The following is a 17,030-nucleotide window of genomic DNA, read 5'->3' as shown; positions in this document are numbered from 1 at the left end:
ATGCTTCATTATGTTCAGTAAAGGACAAAATTGATCTGTAGAACTTGTGCACTTGAATTACCTTGGTTTGTCGTTGGTATAGGAGGAAACAATTTGACAAAACTGCTTAGTTTTTCACGGAATTTAAGCAGCTATTCTTGATGCATCAGACACGAACAAGATGGAAAAATGAGTTCCTAGGTGTTTTGAACTTGGCTTTTACCCTGCCAGGATAACATGAATTCAAAATTTTCTTCATTGCAAATGTGGCTTTTATGTAATTTTGTCACAATCCAGCACCCTCAAGAGTCTGGACAAACCATGATCTATAACTCTTTTCTAGTAAGCCAATAGAAGTATGGAATAAGTCTGTTTGCAGCTACAATGTATACGCCAGTTTATTTGCCCACACAAAAACAGAGAAGATGAATGCTACAAATCCAATACTACGTTAAACAACTGATGAAAAACCTGCACATTTCCATTTTCAGGCAGTAGATGTAAAACAGGGTGCATAGATACTTGTTATAAGAATAAGAGAAAGGAAATTTTGCTTGTTTCAGGGATCATTTATTCCTTAGCTAAATCAACTCCAAATGGGGCATCTGCAACTCCGAATGAAGAATTAGCAGTGATGGATCCAAATTCGTTGGTAGACGCAGCTTGTAATGGTGTTATACCAGGTACAAGAACATTACCTTCTTCATAACTAAATAGAGTTTTCTTTGGCAGCTCCTGTTTCAAGGTACTACTTCCTCTGGTAAACAACTCATTATCATCTATTAGTTTTTCTTCTGCAAAGGCAACATTACCTGAAAACATTATATCATTGTTCATATTAGCCAAAAGTCCTTCACTTTGATTAGTAATATTTTCAGCATCAGTGGGTGTCAAATCGTGATTAATCACCGACTCCATTTTCTCTTCCATAATCTTTTGAGCTTCAGAATTTTCCCAATCTTCTGAAATGATTATAGTGCCATTGCTTTCCCAACTCTTGAAAATTCTGTCAGGACCAGGTTGCCAGAATATCTCTCCTGAACATTGTTTAAGTATAAATTTGAATTGTATGGTTGACTCGATTGGAACATCCTAACAACATTCAACATTCAACAAAGAAAAAAGAGAAGCTTCATCAAGTTTCACATAAGATATCTATCAATAGCATATTATGTTCCGAAATCTCTTTTATAATTACCAGTTCAGTACTCCAAATGTGTTCATCTGACCAATTCATTGGAATAGCATCTGCAGGATTCCACAAACCAAGCATTGGATCATCACCCACCAGCAGAAATTGATCACCAAACATACACTGCTTCTGTAGTTGGAATTTTACATGAATTCTCTTTGATGTTTCTGAGAAGCAGACAAGCTAAATAGTTATTGACAAGATTTAGCAATTATACTGTGGTTATTGGCAAGTTTTAGCAATTGCAATTGAACTTAAAGCAAAGATCACTTACTGATACTTGGAATTTCAGCTACTGCATTTTCAAAGCCTACTGATACCTATTTTACATACAAACAAATCAGGCTGAAACGTTTAGATTAAATTGATCATCATTTGATAAATTTCCATGTTATGATACTTTCAACATAGCATCATATAGAAGAATACATTGCACTAGAAATTAACTAGAAACTTCCATGTAGTCTGTGAAGGATACGTGACAAGTGCCAACCGACAACTTATGTGCCAAAACTAACAACACAAGCAACTACTCTAACGAAGTGAATATGAAAATGAGAAAGCAAGAAAGTGAAATGTACCTCAGCAGAATCATAGGCGACATGAGACTTGGCAATTGTTCGAGATAAAACCAAATCATGAAATTGTAGTCTCTTGAAAGTTGAAGATCTTGAAAAGCCAAAATCAGATCGACCCAGTACAGTAAGAGTTGATGAAACTGATAGAGTGGTGTTACTGTTTCTTGTAAAGATCTTGGTGGACAAAGTGCTTGTTAAAGCTTCCATTATTTTCCAACAAATGGAGATGGAGATTGGTATGGCTCACTCCTTGTTGGACTGAATCCGAATTAAATTGCTGGAAATGTAATGCAAGAATCTGTAAGAGTGAAGTATTATATACTTTGGCAAAACAATTGGGTAATTGACACGTGGAAGCATCAGGACCAATTTGTTAGTTTGATTCTCTTCTGTTAATCTCAACTAACTGAAGAGAGTTTTTAGCATCTTTTACTGGCTTTTATTACTTTAATAGCTTGATATTTAGCCTTTTTTCATTTGGTGCTCGGTCAAGGATCTAAGAGTTTTAAGCATCTTTTGGGAGATATTCTTAATTGATCAATTGCAGCAACCAAAAATGCTTTGTCTAAAATAAACTTCTCAAAGCTGTCAGCTGACCGGTATTTCAGGTATCCTGAGAAGCCTAAATCTAAGACACCCATGAGAAAGATGCATTCCTGATCCCATATAGAACCTTTGGGTTCAGCATCTTCTTGATCTTGCATTCAGAACGTTTGAGCTGTCTCCTACCCCATCTTTAAGTGAAGAAAAACTTGGATTGCAAACTATTATTTGATCATGTTTTGCTGCTGAAATTTTAAGCATCCAGCTTACCGTAATTGTTTTTCTTTTTAGGACCATACAGAAATAGATCATCACCCCAGATCACTGTAGCATAAATGGAAACAGAAGATCATAGAATCGCTTCACATCAAAATGTTTTATGTCGTCCAAGTCTTGCAAATGTGAATATGTGGCACAAATAGATTTGCGAAGATTATTAAACAACGAAAACTGAAGGCCTGAATATAAAAGAATTCCATATACAACGAAAAGTTTAGAAGTACACATGGAACCAAATGAGAGACTTTATCTGGGGAAGCATAAGCTTCCTGCTAAATGTTCACCGACCAGTCCTTGAGAATTGAAGCCATGATATTTTCCGTTGTTCTGATTCACTGAAATTTAGTTCCACAGCTTCAGGAAAAGAAACTAGCAAGGAATGGCATCATTTTCTGGAGGCTTGATGAGTAATCTTCAAAGCAACATGTTCACCAGTAATCCATACATGAGCAATTCCCTCCACTAAAATGATGAAACCTGTATCGATCACGTAATATTATATCTCTGTTGTAAAGTTTAGATACAAGCTTAGCGACTAAGTGACAGTCCCCACAAACACGAAGATTTTTCACAATCCTGATTGGTTGTGATGGACCCAAGCTGATAAGCCCGAAAGCAATTGCTAACTTTTCACTATGAAGGTTAAGGGCCTTTTCCTTCATGTCTTCTTCTTCAACAAATTGCAGAACGTGGGATGCATTTGGCACATAACCAGTGGATTTTAGTCTAGCTACAATCTCATCCAACTTTGTGTAGATTTGCTTGGAAAGAGGATGGCTGTTGTCTCCCACAAGAAACTCATGAATGACACCATCAACCTCAATTGAGCTACAACCTGGTTCTTTCTTAATTCCAAAGTCTTTCATATGCTGCCTTAATCCAGAAACTTTGTCCCATTTCCCTGTTTTGGCATATATATTGGATAAAAGGACATATGCTCCATGATTACAGGGGTCCATATCAAGCAAACGGCTACAGGCCATTTCAGCAAGCTCAACATTTCCATGTATTCTGCATGCTCCAAGTAGAGCTCCCCACACGGAGGCATTAGGATCTATTGGCATTTTCTCTACCAATTCAATAGCTTCTCCTAGAAGACCGGCGCGACCAAGGATATCAACCATGCAAGCATAGTGCTTGATTCCAGGCACAACACCATAAACTGACTCCATTTGATTGAAAAACATCCTGCCCTCATTCACCAGTCCTGTGTGGCTACAAGCACATAATAAATTGGTAAATGTCACAGCATTGGGCCTCACTTTAGTTTCTTGCATTTCAAAAAACAGATCTATAGCAGCTCTACCACGGCCATGCATTGCCAAACCAGCAATCATGGCACTCCATACGAATACATCTCTCCTATCCACTGAATAAAAAATGTCAAGTGCCTTCTCTACTTCACCGCATTTAGAATACATGTCAATAAGTGAGGTTGTCAGATGACAGTTTAACTTGATGTCTTGCTTCTTAATATACACATGGATCCACCCGCCTATATCTATTGCGCCCAACTGAGCACAAGCTGACAAAGTGCTTACAAGTGTGACTTCATCAGGTTTTGCAGTCTTACTAAGCTGCAATTCGTGGAAAATGGCCAAAGCCTCCTTTGGTTTCCCATCCTGTTCATAAGCAGATATTAAGACATTCCATGCAGATATATCTTGTCGAGGCATGGCATCAAAAACACTCCTAGCTGCATCAAAATCCCTCCTTTTTGCATACCCATCAATCATTGTTGTCCATGAAAAGATATCTTTCTCTTCCATTTTATCAAACAATCTTCTAGCATCTTCAAGGCTTCCATTTTTCACATACATATCTAGCATAGCATTACTTACAGTTAAGTTCACATTTATCCCATTCCTCTCTATATAATGACAAACCCGCCTCCCAAACTCCAAATCCATCTTCTTTGCGCATGCAGACAAAACACCCACCATTGTCACATCATTAGGTCTAACATTCTCCGCCTTCATTAACTGAAACAGCTCCAATGCCTTATCAGGACAGCCTCCTAATACAAACCCCTTAATCATGGAATTCCAAGAAACAACATCCTTCTCCTCAATCTTCACAAATACTGAATAAGCCGAATCTAAATCACCACATGAAGCATAACAATGAATAAGAGAGTTCAAAATAAACAAATCTGAACCCAACGAGGCCTTAATTGCCATGCCATGAATAGCTTGCGAGAAAGGCAAACTAGCAACCCCTGCGGCAGCTTTGATTACGAAAGGGAAAGTAAACTTGTTAGGAAAGTCTGGACTGTCATAAAGCATTCGGATAAATATCAACAGGCTATGAATGGGTTCTGGGCTTGAAGCGAAAGCACGAATAAGGGTGTTCCAAGTGTAGAGATTTGGTTGGGAAATTTCCTCAAACACCTTGCGAGCATAGTCGAGACTTGAAAAAGACGAGAGAGCTGCTACAGAGAAGAGTTTGCTGGCGTTGTAAGGGTGAAAGAAGAGGCCAGAGCGTAGAATTGTAGCATGGAGCTCCTTTAGGTGCTTTAGGTTGGTGCATTGATCAATGAGAGAGAGAGTCTGCGAGTGGCTTGTAACAGGACGGCCGTTAGGGACAGTTAGAATGCTGTGGTTTGGCCTAAGTGGGATAGAAACGAGTGGGCTGTTTAGGGAGGCCATCACTTTGTGTGTTATGGGCTACTTCCTTCCTTGCCGTCTTAAATTGTGTTAGGATGACTTGAAACTCCGAATGATGAACTTAAATTGGACATGGGAGAAATTGGATCCAAAAATTTTGAACAAAAATAAGCTCAACTATGAAAGCTTTTGGGATATGTTGTTGCAATCCTGTCATAATTCATTCATTTATATGCGGAAATGAACTTAACCACAGTTTGTGCTTCAAAGATCACACATGCTCTGCTATTGTAATTGTTGTGAGAAAACAGGAAATGACATGACTTAATAGAAAATGTTACATTTTCCTTGGTAATAAATATCTACCAATACACCTTACTTTTTAACTACTAACAACCCAATCCTATCTAGTAGCTGCTTCCTTTTATATCTTCAATAAATTGTAAGATTGAATTGAATGAAGATCCACCTTCCATCCCAGCCTTCCTGGCCATTCCTGCCATATCTTTCACTTTCTTTCTCACCTCACTGTCACTATCCATTAAGCATTTCAGAGCTCTTTCCACTTCCTCTGCTTTTGCAATTTCACCATTTGGCCTATAGTCCAGTTTTAGATCAACTGCCAATCCCAGTTCCCTCGCCATTGTAAATGCATTAAGCTGCTGCTCAGCATATATAGGAAGTGTTACAATAGGCACCGCATGCCACAAGCTCTCCAAGATCGAGTTCCATCCGCAGTGAGATACAAACCCTCCTATTGCCTTGTGCCCGAGCACCTCCACCTGCGGCGCCCACCCGCATACCATTCCTCTCCCTTCTACCCGTTCCAGGAATCCTTCTGGCAACATCTCCTCTGGTTTCTTGATTATTTGGGTGCCTTCATCTTGTATTAGTGGAACCCTCAATGACCACAAGAATTTACACCCACTTTGCTCCAGGCCAAGAGCTATTTCTTTCACTTGAGGAACATTGAAGAAGCCTGCGCTTCCAAAGCACAGGAACACCGCAGATGATTCAGGCTGTTCATCCAGCCATTCCATGATCTTATCCCATTGAGAACGGTTCATGTCTGGATGAGGCTGACCCTTCAGGTTTAGCACCGGCCCGACAGGGTAAACCTTAGGAGCCTGGCCGTTGTTGAATGGCTCAATTGCATAAGGTTCAAGCTCAGTAAATGTATTAATAATTATACCTTTAGCATCCTTGAATCTTTGAGCAACCTTAATATAAGCATCATAACCTCCATCGGTATTAAACACAGCTGCCGGCAGAACAGTTACAGGAACAGAATTGACAAAGCCTGGAATTGACACATCAGGATCAGATGAGCTAAATTCAGTGCCGATTTGTTCATGGCGAGAGGGCAGATAAAGCATGAGATTCAAGAACCCTGATCCAGATGTCAAGAAAATAAAAGAAGGAAGTCCCATTTCGTTTCCAATATCAATCATGCAACCACAAAAGAAATCAAGAACAATCCCAACAACTGAAACTGAATCAGAGCTAGTCCGCGAAGACATAATATCTGTGACAACGTTTTTGACATGGGGTTTATATCTGTCGATCAAATCAACGACATAGCTTTCAACTGATTTCTTGAAAAGTTGTAAAGAGGGAAGATCCACTTGAGGGAGGTCGATGAGGTTGATGTTGGGTTGAGAAGCAGTGAGTGATTTAGTGTATGCATCAAGAAAGGGAGTAATGGGTAGCTTCATGACAAGAATAGTGATGAACAGTTGACCATCTTGTTTGATCAAACTATTAGCGAATTCAATAGTTGATACTATGTGACCAACCCCAGGAGCAGGAATAAAGATTAGCTCTGCTTTCCCCATTGCTCAAATTTGGCTTTCTGTTTCTTGAAGAAGCGCAAAACAGAGAAGGATCAAGAATAATTACACAGGTTATGGAAAGTCAAGAATCAAGATAGACAATTCAACAGAAGAAAACAAAGCAAGGCCAATTATATTACCAGCACGCAAAGAGAATTCTTCGATTTCCTTCTTGGTTTGTGCCCCACTGCTGCTGGTAAGTTCTGATGAGTGATGAGTGGCGTGCCACCCTCTTTTTCTAACATGTAATGACAGTGACAATGGTTAATGGGGATCCTTTTATTAGTGTAATTTAGAATCGTCTGCCCAAAACATTGCAGTTGCTCTTCAATAAATGCATTATTAAATTAGTTCAGTAACTAATATCCAAAAAAGTTTTTCTTCTTTTGGGTAAACATTGCAGTTGCTCTTCAATAAATGCATTTAAAAGGAGATCATTTTTCTTCTTTGTTGGTACTGGAAAACCATTAAATTGTGTAACTCATGAAGTTAATCTCTAGGTTTTGTTTATGCTAACGTAATTTAAGAGAAGAAATGGATAATTTTAAACGTACGACTATTATTAAGTGAACGGAGAGAGTTGGAATAAATTAAAAAATTTTGAAAATAAATTAAATATAAAATAACATATATTATTTTTGGTAACTATGGCCATTATTAAGCCTTTTATTTATTATAAATTCATCTTAATTTTAGTGATTGTTAATGGTAAATAATATGAATTCAATAAATTTATAGATTCAAATGTTGATTTAAAAAAAAAATAATGCTATTTTGTTTAGGGATTGCAAAGAGTGAATTGTTGACATGTTATTCATTAATACAAATAACATTAATAACTTAATAAATACAAATTTAATTCTAAAAGTTTAATTCTATTAAAATTTTTAATCTTTAAATATAACCAAGTTTTATTCTAGAATTTGAAAAGAAAAAATTAATTCTATTTATATTTAGACTAATCACAATTAATTTTAAATCTTTTTTTATAAAAACTAATTACCACTTGAGGCAAATTATTATTAAAAATTAAGAATATAAAGTATTAAGAAGCATTAATCAATAATTGATAACAAAGAATAGCTAGTTTCGAATTCAAACCCTAGCTGAGGCAATTTAAGAAAAAATTGCAGGAAATCTCAACCACAGTATTTATAACACATTACAAACAACAGTGTTTTATTATATGATCTTACCAGCAGAGCAGCAGCAGCAGCAAAGGATGGTTCTGCTATTTGATCTCACTTTAATTATTCAGCAGTAACAAGTTGATTAGTAAATAATTCAGTCGAAGTAGCTGCTGCCTAATAAGTCCTTCATGAATCGGGAGATTGAAATGGAAGAGGATCCCCCTTCTTTGAGAGCTTTCCTGGAAATTTCTGACATGTTTTTCACCTTCCTTTTCAGCTCTTCTTCGTTGTCCATTAAACGTGTCAGAGTTGTTTTCACCTCCTCTGCCGGAATAACATCACTTTGCCTGTAATCCATTTTGAGCTCCACAGCCAGCCCCAGCTCCTTCACCATAGCAAATGCGTTAATCTGCTGCTCAGCATATATAGGCAATGCCACAATGGGCACCCCATACCACAAACTCTCCAAGATGGAGTTCCATCCACAATGAGATACGAATCCTCCTGTGGCCTTGTGGGCCAGCACCTCCACCTGGGGTGCCCAGCCACACACCATCCCCCTCCCTCGTACCCTCTCTAAGAATCCTTCTGGCAACATCTCCTCCGCACTCTTGTACATGGTCTCTTGAAGTTTGACTGGGGGAAGACGTAAGGACCACAAGAATCTATGCCCACTCTGCTCGAGGCCAAGAGCCATTTCTTTCACCTGGGACACGCTCAAGGACCCTGAACTTCCGAAACATAGGAATACCACGGAAGATTCAGGCTGCTCGTCAAGCCATGTCTTGATCTTACCCCATCTACCCTGTTCCATGTCTGGATGAGGTTGACTCTTGAGATGCAGGACAGGTCCAACAGTGTAAATGCTAGTGATCTGGGCACTGTTTAAATACTGGAGCGCCTGAGACTCGAGCTCAGAAACTGTGTTGACTAATATCCCTTTGACGTCCTTCAGCCTCCGACCAACATTAAGATAAGTATCATAACCACCATCCTTATTGAATACTGCATCAGGCAAGCATTTTATAGGAACAGGATTGGCAATTCCTGGAAGTGACACGTCAGGGTCAGAGAAGCTAAACTCGGTGCCAACCTGTTCATGGCGAGGGGGAAGATGCAGCATGAGACTCAAGAAGGGAGTACCAGTAGTGAAGAAAATATAAGAAGGGAGATCAAACTCATTCCCAACATCAATCAGAGACACACAAAAGAGATCAAGAACCAACCCAACAACAGGAACCGAATCTGGGGAAGACCGGGAGGATATCATATCCGAGACAATTTTCCTGACATGGGGTTTGTAGCAAGCAATAACAGCAGAGTAATAGCTTTGTACTGATTTAGCAAAAACTTGTAAAGTGGGAAGACCCTCAACTTGATCAGGAAGGTGAATAAGCTGGAGATTGGGTTGGGAAGCAGTGAGAGATTTGGCGTATTGATCTACAAAGGGAGTGGTAGGGAACTTCATAACAATGATGCTGATATGTAACTGATCGTTCCGCTCGATTAGATTCTTTGCGAATTCGATGGTGGACACTACGTGACCAACTCCAGGCATAGAAACAACTACTAGCTCTGCCTTGTTCTTCATTTTGCTTACTGTCAATTTCTTCTAAAGATCTTTCTTTTCTTCTTCTCCTCTGAAACTGACGAAACTAAAGCCTCCCAGTTATAAGAATGGCTTCTATATATTTGGGTGGAAGCCTGCCTGCACCACCACGGGACAAAATACGTACGCACATGTGATGTGGGCTCCCAGTGGGACCTACGAGTACAACGGATACTTTGTCTGTCACAGTGTTGGCCGTCGATTTCCAAGCCAAAGCTCATCCTGTCCGTTGGTGTAAAAAAGAGAAAAGAAATAAAATAAAAAGAACTCCTTATCCATATCTGATCATCTATCCACATATTCTACAATTATTAATATTATAGATAATAGAATATATTAAAAAATAGTACAAATAAATAAATATATATAAAAAAATTAAATATCAATTTATTGATTATATAATTAATATTATTATTTTTTAAAATTATAATTTTTTATTTAATTATAATATTAATTAATTAATACAATATCTAAAATTAAAAAATTATATGCTAGAATTAAAATAATTATTTAATTAAAATTAATGTATTAATTAATAAGTTAATAAAGAAATTATAAAATTATAAGTTTCATATGGAAAAATAATTAAGAATATCAAAAATATTTCAATATTAGAAATGAAATGTGTCAAATATTACATATATAGACTAGATAAATTAAATTATTTTTATGTTAATGTATCTCTTCGAGTATTTATTGCAATATTATTTTTTATTACATATGTGATAATTAATATATATATATATATATATATATATATATATATATATATTATAATATATTGAAAAAGAAAAAGGAAGGATCCAAATGTGATAAATTCTTGTTTTGCCCTTCAAGACTGAATTAAAAGAAGTGGAGTGAGAACCATTCTAACAATAAGACACATTTGTTGGGGGACTAATAGGAGTCAATTTGAAAATGTACTTGTTGGAAGGGGCTAAATAGACCCAATATGAAAATATAGGTATTAATAAATTTCTTTTATCTCAAAAAAAGAAGAAAGAAAAAAGAAAACAATAACAGGTCCATTTTTTTAATTTAAGAATAATTATATTAATAGTGTCTAAAATTTTTAAAATTTGACAAATAAGAATTAAAAAAAAATTTAACAATAAAATGTTTGAATTTGTAACTTATAGATATTTCAGTTTTTCTAATAGCGATTTGTTAAATAATGTAAATTACACATAGCTTTTATAATTGTACAATTATTATTATCTCCTTATTCAATCTAAAATCTAAGAAATATTTCTATTATGATATATAAAAATCATTTTTATGGACTTGAATCTCTATAATACTAAAATTTAGTTAATATTGAAATATAAAATCTAAATCAATAAAAAGGAAGTAGATTTTCTTTAACAATAAAAAGGTTTTTTGAATTCTAATGGTATTTTAAGGCAAGTTAATTTTCTCTCTCATTGCTACATTTCTTTTCTGATAAAATTAGATAAAGTTATTTTCTTAGTAAAGAAAGCACGCTCGATTCGATAGTCGTTCATTTAATCAAAGTTTCAATTTTTTTTTTTGAACTCTTCTTCCTCTTTTTAATGATACCAATCATACTTTTAACTCGCTTAATAATAAATTTTCTATTTTTATAAAAAAAGTAGAATTTTTCATTTTTATGTTTTGATTAAAGATGAAGATGACAATTTTTACAAGTTGTTGTTTTAGTCCTTTTAGTTCCTCCTTCCTCTTACTAGAACTATTTATATATTTGTTTATACTTTTAAGCTCATTTTGGGGGTATTAATGAATTTTTGTTGTTAATTATCCATCTCAACAATTAATTGTTATCACTTTATTTTTGCATGTTGGAATTTGGTTTGGAGCTGCTTGAAACTGGCTAAAATTTACAGGTTTAAATATTTAATTGTTATGAAAATATTTCAGATATTCATTTATTAGATTTCGAAAAGTCGAACACCAAAAATGTAATTATCACTTTAATTTATGTATTTCTCAATTCCAAGCTAAAATCATTTTACCAGCTTTCTCTGACTATTTTTTTTTTTAAAATTTTATCTAATATTATGTTTGAACTTATACACCAGACCAATTTTTGAGATATACATTTTTTAAGATATTTGTCATTTTGAGGAATAACAAACAGACCAGTTAAGCATTTTATGTGAGACAGAAAAAAGAAAAAAAGAAGAGGAAAATGGAAAGAAGAACAAGACATTTTAGGAGAATTTCCAGTCACAAAGTGCATACTAAAATAGTAGAGTCATCTCTCTTGTCAGGTTGTACAGTGCAAAGAATCCATAACAAAGAAAGACTGAGAAACATAAGGTTTTGTGCGATATTATTATATAAAGCTTCAAGTCTTCGTCTATTTGCTGGTAGTGCAGGAATGGATGAGAAGAGGAATGAAATGAAAATACAGTGTCACTGCTGTTTGGCCTGTAATCTGATTTCAGCTCCACTCCCTTGAATTGAGGTCCTAAGAATAATAAGAATAGTTTTATATCTTTTAACAGTACCCGACACCACAAGCTCTCTAACAATTAGTTCCATCCACAATGACATATGAACCCTCCAATTGCCTTCTGGCTGAGCACCTCCACCAGCCTCTCCCTTCAGTCCGTTCCAAGAATCCTTCTGGCAGCATCTCCTCTGGATTCTTGAATTGAGTTCTCCAGATTGTACCTGGGAAACGCAAGGGCCACGAGAATTTATGCCCCTTTTTTTTATAGGAATATACCGCGGAAGATTCAGGCTGGTCAGCAAGCCATTTCGTGATCTTATTTCAATGAGCATGGTTCATCTCTGGATGATGTTGATCCTTCAGGTTTAGCACCGGACCAACCGGGTAAACCTAGGGTTCTGGCCATTGTTAAAGTTGTCAACTGCATGAGATTCAAGCTCAATGAATATTAACTATTATCCTTTTGACGTCCTTGATTCTTTGAGCAATCTTGATATAAGCAGCATAACCACCATCCTTATTAAGTACAGCTTCAGTCAATATGATTGACAAAGCCTGGAATTGACACATCAGGATCAGAAAGCTAAACTCTTCATGTCGAGAGGGCAGATGAAGCAGGAGACACAATGTGAAGAATATAAAAGACGGGAGACCAAATTCATTTCCAATATTATAGATGCATAAAAGAAGTCAAGAACTACAACAACAACAGGAACTGAGCCTGAGCTGGACTGGAACAATATAATACCTGTGACGACGTTTTCGACATGGGGTTGTATATTTCAACAATTGCAGAAATATAGCTTTCAACAGATTTTGCAAAAAGTTCTAAATGTTGGCTATGGAAGCAGTAGGTGACTGTGTATGCATCAACAAAAGGAGTGGTGGATAGCTTTATTACCAGATGGCGATACATAGTTAATCATTCAAGTCAATTAGGCTCTTTGCAAATTCTATGGTTGATGCCAAGTGACCAACTCCAGGAACAGGAACAAATATTAGCTCTGCCTTCTTCATCGCTTATTTTTGGTCTTTCTATCTGCTGCCTTATATCCCTTCTCTGAACATATATATACTCCCCCAGAATTTCATTCTTTAGTCTATCTTTTCATGATATTGTTCCAAAAGCGACAGCAATAATATAACCACAAAAGGTAGAAATAAGAAAATAGAAAGACAGAAGCAAAGAACAATTAATAATCATAGGACATTAAAGGCAACTTTCTTTCAATATTGGTATTTTGCAAGACATGGACGACTCTGAAATATTGCATTCTGTCATTTTGGAGGAATTACCAACCGACCATTTTAGTGCCTTATGTAGAGAAAAGAGGAAAAGGAAGAGATGGCCAAGACCTCAGCATACGAAGCTTTAGAGGTCTCCGTACAGGAATGAGGGACAAGTCATTTCATGGAGAAACTTAGGACTCCATTCAGTCTTGAAAAATCAAAGCCAGAGTGCCCGAAAATAGTAGGAGATTTCCGGGTCACACACTGATTATTAGTTAATAGCCATCTCCTTGTCAAGGTCTACAAAAAAATTTATTCAAAGAAAAAGAAACCGATTAATCCTAAGACAAAAGGCCGAAAAACTCGAGTCCATTATTTGAGCTGAAATTTCCTCTACGAAGTCAATTTTTTATTTGTTTTTTTTTTCTAAAAATATGAAAATATTATGTGTTTAAATAAGACTTTAGAATATTTTTCTTTTTCGTCCTTTTCTTTTAATCGACATAACGAGACGAATCCATGAACTGTTATGGTTTCATCATTCATGGACCAAAGGAAGGAAGTTTTGCTGGCTATTATTACTTTCTTCTCAAGCAAACATTGAATTCCTGTAATGTTTTCAAGTTAACTAGTGTCAAATATGTCTTAAGTGTCGGATTAATCAATACTTTCAACTTGTATTTGATAATGTAATATCAGAATATTACATTGACATAATGCATTAGTCTATTATTGACTGGAGATTTTCTTAAAACAGTTAAACTGAGTGTAAATTTTGTTTGCAAAACTTAAAACTACAAATTAAATCTGCAGTGACTTAATTGAAAACCCTATGAATCGAAGAGCCAAATTTATGCACATTGTACTCTAAATGTAGAAGTTAAAGTAATTGATGCATACTCCTCTAGACCAAGACGAATTATAAACTCTCCTAACTAAATACGGATCTTTAGCAGAATTATGAGATTACCTACAAAATTAAGGGATCGTCTGAGAACCACAACCCATGATCTCTTTCAATATCATCCCGATCATTTAGAAATTTGAACTCCAAGATAACCTCTATAAATACCCTTAGATACTCTTTAAGGAAAAATAGCTTGAATATCAAAACGAAAAAAAAACTCTCACTCAAACTAATCCTGGTAGCTTGTGGGATCCTCAATGCAGTTTGCTATATGCTACTTTGTTGGTTAAGGAAAAGAGGAAACAAAGAGCCATCCTCTGTTTGCAGTGAAGGTGCTCAACCTAGGAACATTAGAACAAAGGTGCCTCCAAGAGCTTTATAGCAGAGTGGGGAAGCTACAAGGAACATTAGACGCCAGAATCCTGTGAAGGTCATATCTGCATGCTCCAGCATTACTTTTTAAGGCAATTCCTTCAAAGTTCTTATTTATCAGTTTATGCCAAATGAGTGCTTGGACCAGTGGCTGCAAATATTTCCTAGAGAAAATGAGGGATGCAGACAACCAAGGGTATTAAGCTTTCTCCAAAGACTAAATATTCCCACTGATGTGAATTCAGCACTTGATTATCTCCATCACCTATACCAAGTGCCTGTAATTCATTGTGATGTGAAACCAAACAATGCTCTTATTGACAATGACATGGTTGTTCACCTAGGAGATTTTGGATTAGCCAGAATTTTCCCAAATGCAATCCTTTGGAGTGAAAGGGACAATTGGTTACATGGACCAGGTAACTTTCTCTACCTTATATATTATTATGTCCTGCTCATACAATTTACTAGTCTAAAGGAATGCAGCAACCACAACTGTACTATTGCTCCCAGAAAATTCTACAACTTATACTTTGGATGGTGCAATATGCTGACATGTGAAAGTGCAGAGTAAGGCATGGGAAGTGAACCAACCACAAGTAGGGATGTGTATGGCTTTGGGATACTAGTGCTAGAAATGTTTACAAGGGGCAGGAAACTAACGGATGACACATGTAAAGATGGTCTGAATCTGCATAAATTCACAAAGATGGCATTGACAGAACAATTAATGCGAATTTGCAGATCCATTACTGGTCAAAGAAGATGATGCAACTGCAACTATAACAGAAATCTGAGCCAGTTATGCATGAAAAATTAAACAAAATGCAAGAGTACGTGGTGTCAATCTTGAGAATAGGAGCTGAGTGTTCAACTGAATCACCCAAAGACAGGATGGACATAAGTGATGCATCAAGGGCATCGTATTCCATCAGAGATCAACTTATTGGGACTCAATCTGTGGCGGCAAGCTTTTAAGGACTGGCCAATAAGCTAGAACAGGAACAATATTCAAGCTTCAGTTCTAGCAATGCCCTCATTTTCAGTGTACTGCAATGTATCCAGAGACTTTATGATAAAGCACATAATTTGAGTAATTAAAATCAACAAACATAAAAAATCCCACAACAAAACCCCAAAAGAAGCATAAAATTAACCAAATAAACCCTGAAACTAAAGAAACCAAAATACAGAACAGATCCATAATTACATACCAACAACAATAATAACAACAGAAACACAGTAGTATCTCATACCCAACAGAACAACATCAAGAAACAAACATCATAGTATTATTCTATTGTATACACTTCCCGCAAAGGAAAAGAAAAGAAGAAGAAAAATAAAAATCAAGGCTTGGTATTATCATAATCGACAACCTCAGAATCAGTAACAGACCGAGAGTGTTGAACAATAGACCTACCAATGGAATTGATCCACTCCTCTTTCTCTTTCTCGGAATCAGCTATGAAATACATGGTTTCTTGATTCGTAGAGAGTTCAAAAGCAAAAGGCTTGTTGATCACATCTTCCGCACCTTTCACAGTCAAACACTGACCCACTGGAACAACGCCACGTGGAATTGAATGCCGGGTTACATGTTTCTCCTTGAACCAGAGTAGCTTCCCTTGCTTCAAGATGAACCAGCGCCGCCTCCATGTCTTAATGTAATTCCCTTGCTTTGTTAGCCATCCCGCCCGTTCCGGATTCGACCAGAATTCTATCTTCTTGTAATCTTCCGGGTTCGGATCTTGACCCGTCCATGATCTCAAGAATGATTCCATTTTCTTGATTCCAGAGAGAGAAGGGTTTTGGTTTGGTTCTTCAACTGGAATTAGTTGGGACTGCTTTCATTTATTTTATATTTATTTTGATCGTTGATTCTTTTGCTATTGCTCGTCTTACTGCTCATGCAAAAACGACGCCGTTTCTTTTTTAACTACAACCTAATTTAACTGTACAGCCTGTGTTTTGGAGGACAATACTACCTGGTCCCAAATGTATATATATATTTTTAAATTTACATATGGATTAAAAAATAAAAATTTTATATAAAATCCACAATTTAAAAATATAAAATATAAACATTAATTACCTATGACAATATTTATATCAATTCATTAAAATTAATTCAAAAAATTAAAATGAATTATTTTGGAATAAATAAAAAAAATATTATTTTTTAACCAAGTAAAGTCTGAATCTTGTCATAATTTTTATTTTAGTATTTTGTGATATGGTATATGGTTATTCCTTATTAAGTGGTCTTGTAAGTAAATATTAATTAATTGCACTAATTAAATTTACATAATTTTATTATTTTTTTTAAGAAAGAA

The 17,030-nt window shown here is 36.0% G+C and overlaps 5 protein-coding genes across 7 annotated transcripts; all 5 read right to left on the bottom strand.

Annotated features, from left to right (window-relative positions):
• Positions 1-212: 212 nt before the first annotated feature.
• Positions 213-2,093, bottom strand: LOC8286439 (cyclomaltodextrin glucanotransferase). The gene is made up of 4 exons (XM_015723289.3): positions 1,753-2,093; positions 1,446-1,491; positions 1,178-1,338; positions 213-1,071 (listed from the first exon to the last, which is right to left on the bottom strand). The coding sequence occupies exons 1-4, from the start codon at positions 1,954-1,956 to the stop codon at positions 550-552; spliced, it is 933 nt and encodes a 310-aa protein (XP_015578775.1). The 5' UTR covers positions 1,957-2,093; the 3' UTR covers positions 213-549.
• A 635-nt stretch (positions 2,094-2,728) lies between these two features.
• Positions 2,729-5,223, bottom strand: LOC107261763 (pentatricopeptide repeat-containing protein At2g29760, chloroplastic). The gene has a single exon (XM_015723296.3). The coding sequence runs from the start codon at positions 5,217-5,219 to the stop codon at positions 3,000-3,002; it is 2,220 nt and encodes a 739-aa protein (XP_015578782.1). The 5' UTR covers positions 5,220-5,223; the 3' UTR covers positions 2,729-2,999.
• A 151-nt stretch (positions 5,224-5,374) lies between these two features.
• Positions 5,375-8,253, bottom strand: LOC8286437 (UDP-glycosyltransferase 71K1). 3 transcript variants are annotated; one of them, XM_002525583.4, is made up of 3 exons: positions 8,206-8,253; positions 7,150-7,247; positions 5,375-7,029 (listed from the first exon to the last, which is right to left on the bottom strand). In XM_002525583.4, exon 3 carries the CDS (start codon positions 7,010-7,012, stop codon positions 5,585-5,587), a length of 1,428 nt encoding a protein of 475 aa, XP_002525629.1. In that variant the 5' UTR covers positions 7,013-7,029; positions 7,150-7,247; positions 8,206-8,253; the 3' UTR covers positions 5,375-5,584. The 3 variants fall into 3 exon arrangements, with proteins under 3 accessions (XP_002525629.1, XP_048225625.1, XP_025014301.1); XM_048369668.1 differs by having other exon boundaries at positions 5,375-7,035; positions 8,206-8,245; XM_025158533.2 differs by lacking the exon at positions 8,206-8,253 and having other exon boundaries at positions 5,375-7,035; positions 7,150-7,654.
• On the bottom strand, positions 8,052-9,814 carry LOC112535804 (UDP-glycosyltransferase 71K1). The gene has a single exon (XM_025158532.2). It carries the CDS (start codon positions 9,728-9,730, stop codon positions 8,294-8,296), a length of 1,437 nt encoding a protein of 478 aa, XP_025014300.1. The 5' UTR covers positions 9,731-9,814; the 3' UTR covers positions 8,052-8,293.
• Positions 9,815-15,846: 6,032 nt separating this feature from the next.
• Positions 15,847-16,613, bottom strand: LOC8286434 (pleckstrin homology domain-containing protein 1). Its single transcript, XM_002525579.4, has one exon. It carries the CDS (start codon positions 16,476-16,478, stop codon positions 16,044-16,046), a length of 435 nt encoding a protein of 144 aa, XP_002525625.1. The 5' UTR covers positions 16,479-16,613; the 3' UTR covers positions 15,847-16,043.
• Between the last annotated feature and the right edge of the window lie 417 nt (positions 16,614-17,030).

Source organism: Ricinus communis, chromosome 1 (assembly GCF_019578655.1).
Source record: "Ricinus communis isolate WT05 ecotype wild-type chromosome 1, ASM1957865v1, whole genome shotgun sequence".
NCBI lineage: Eukaryota > Viridiplantae > Streptophyta > Magnoliopsida > Malpighiales > Euphorbiaceae > Ricinus > Ricinus communis.
The sequence above is the reverse complement of the archived record's forward strand: the minus strand, read 5'-3'. Positions and strand labels throughout refer to the sequence as shown.

Excerpts from the sequence above, each read along its gene's own strand:
- LOC8286439 (XM_015723289.3), bottom strand. The coding sequence starts at position 1,956 with ATGGAAGCTTTAACAAGCACTTTGTCCACCAAGATCTTTACAAGAAAC. Across the intron at positions 1,492-1,752 it reads TCGCCTATGATTCTGCTGAG|GTATCAGTAGGCTTTGAAAA; the intron begins GTACATTTCACT and ends TATGTAAAATAG. Across the intron at positions 1,072-1,177 it reads ACATTTGGAGTACTGAACTG|GATGTTCCAATCGAGTCAAC; the intron begins GTAATTATAAAA and ends GAATGTTGTTAG.
- LOC107261763 (XM_015723296.3), bottom strand. The coding sequence starts at position 5,219 with ATGGCCTCCCTAAACAGCCCACTCGTTTCTATCCCACTTAGGCCAAAC.
- LOC8286437 (XM_002525583.4), bottom strand. The coding sequence starts at position 7,012 with ATGGGGAAAGCAGAGCTAATCTTTATTCCTGCTCCTGGGGTTGGTCAC.
- LOC112535804 (XM_025158532.2), bottom strand. The coding sequence starts at position 9,730 with ATGAAGAACAAGGCAGAGCTAGTAGTTGTTTCTATGCCTGGAGTTGGT.
- LOC8286434 (XM_002525579.4), bottom strand. The coding sequence starts at position 16,478 with ATGGAATCATTCTTGAGATCATGGACGGGTCAAGATCCGAACCCGGAA.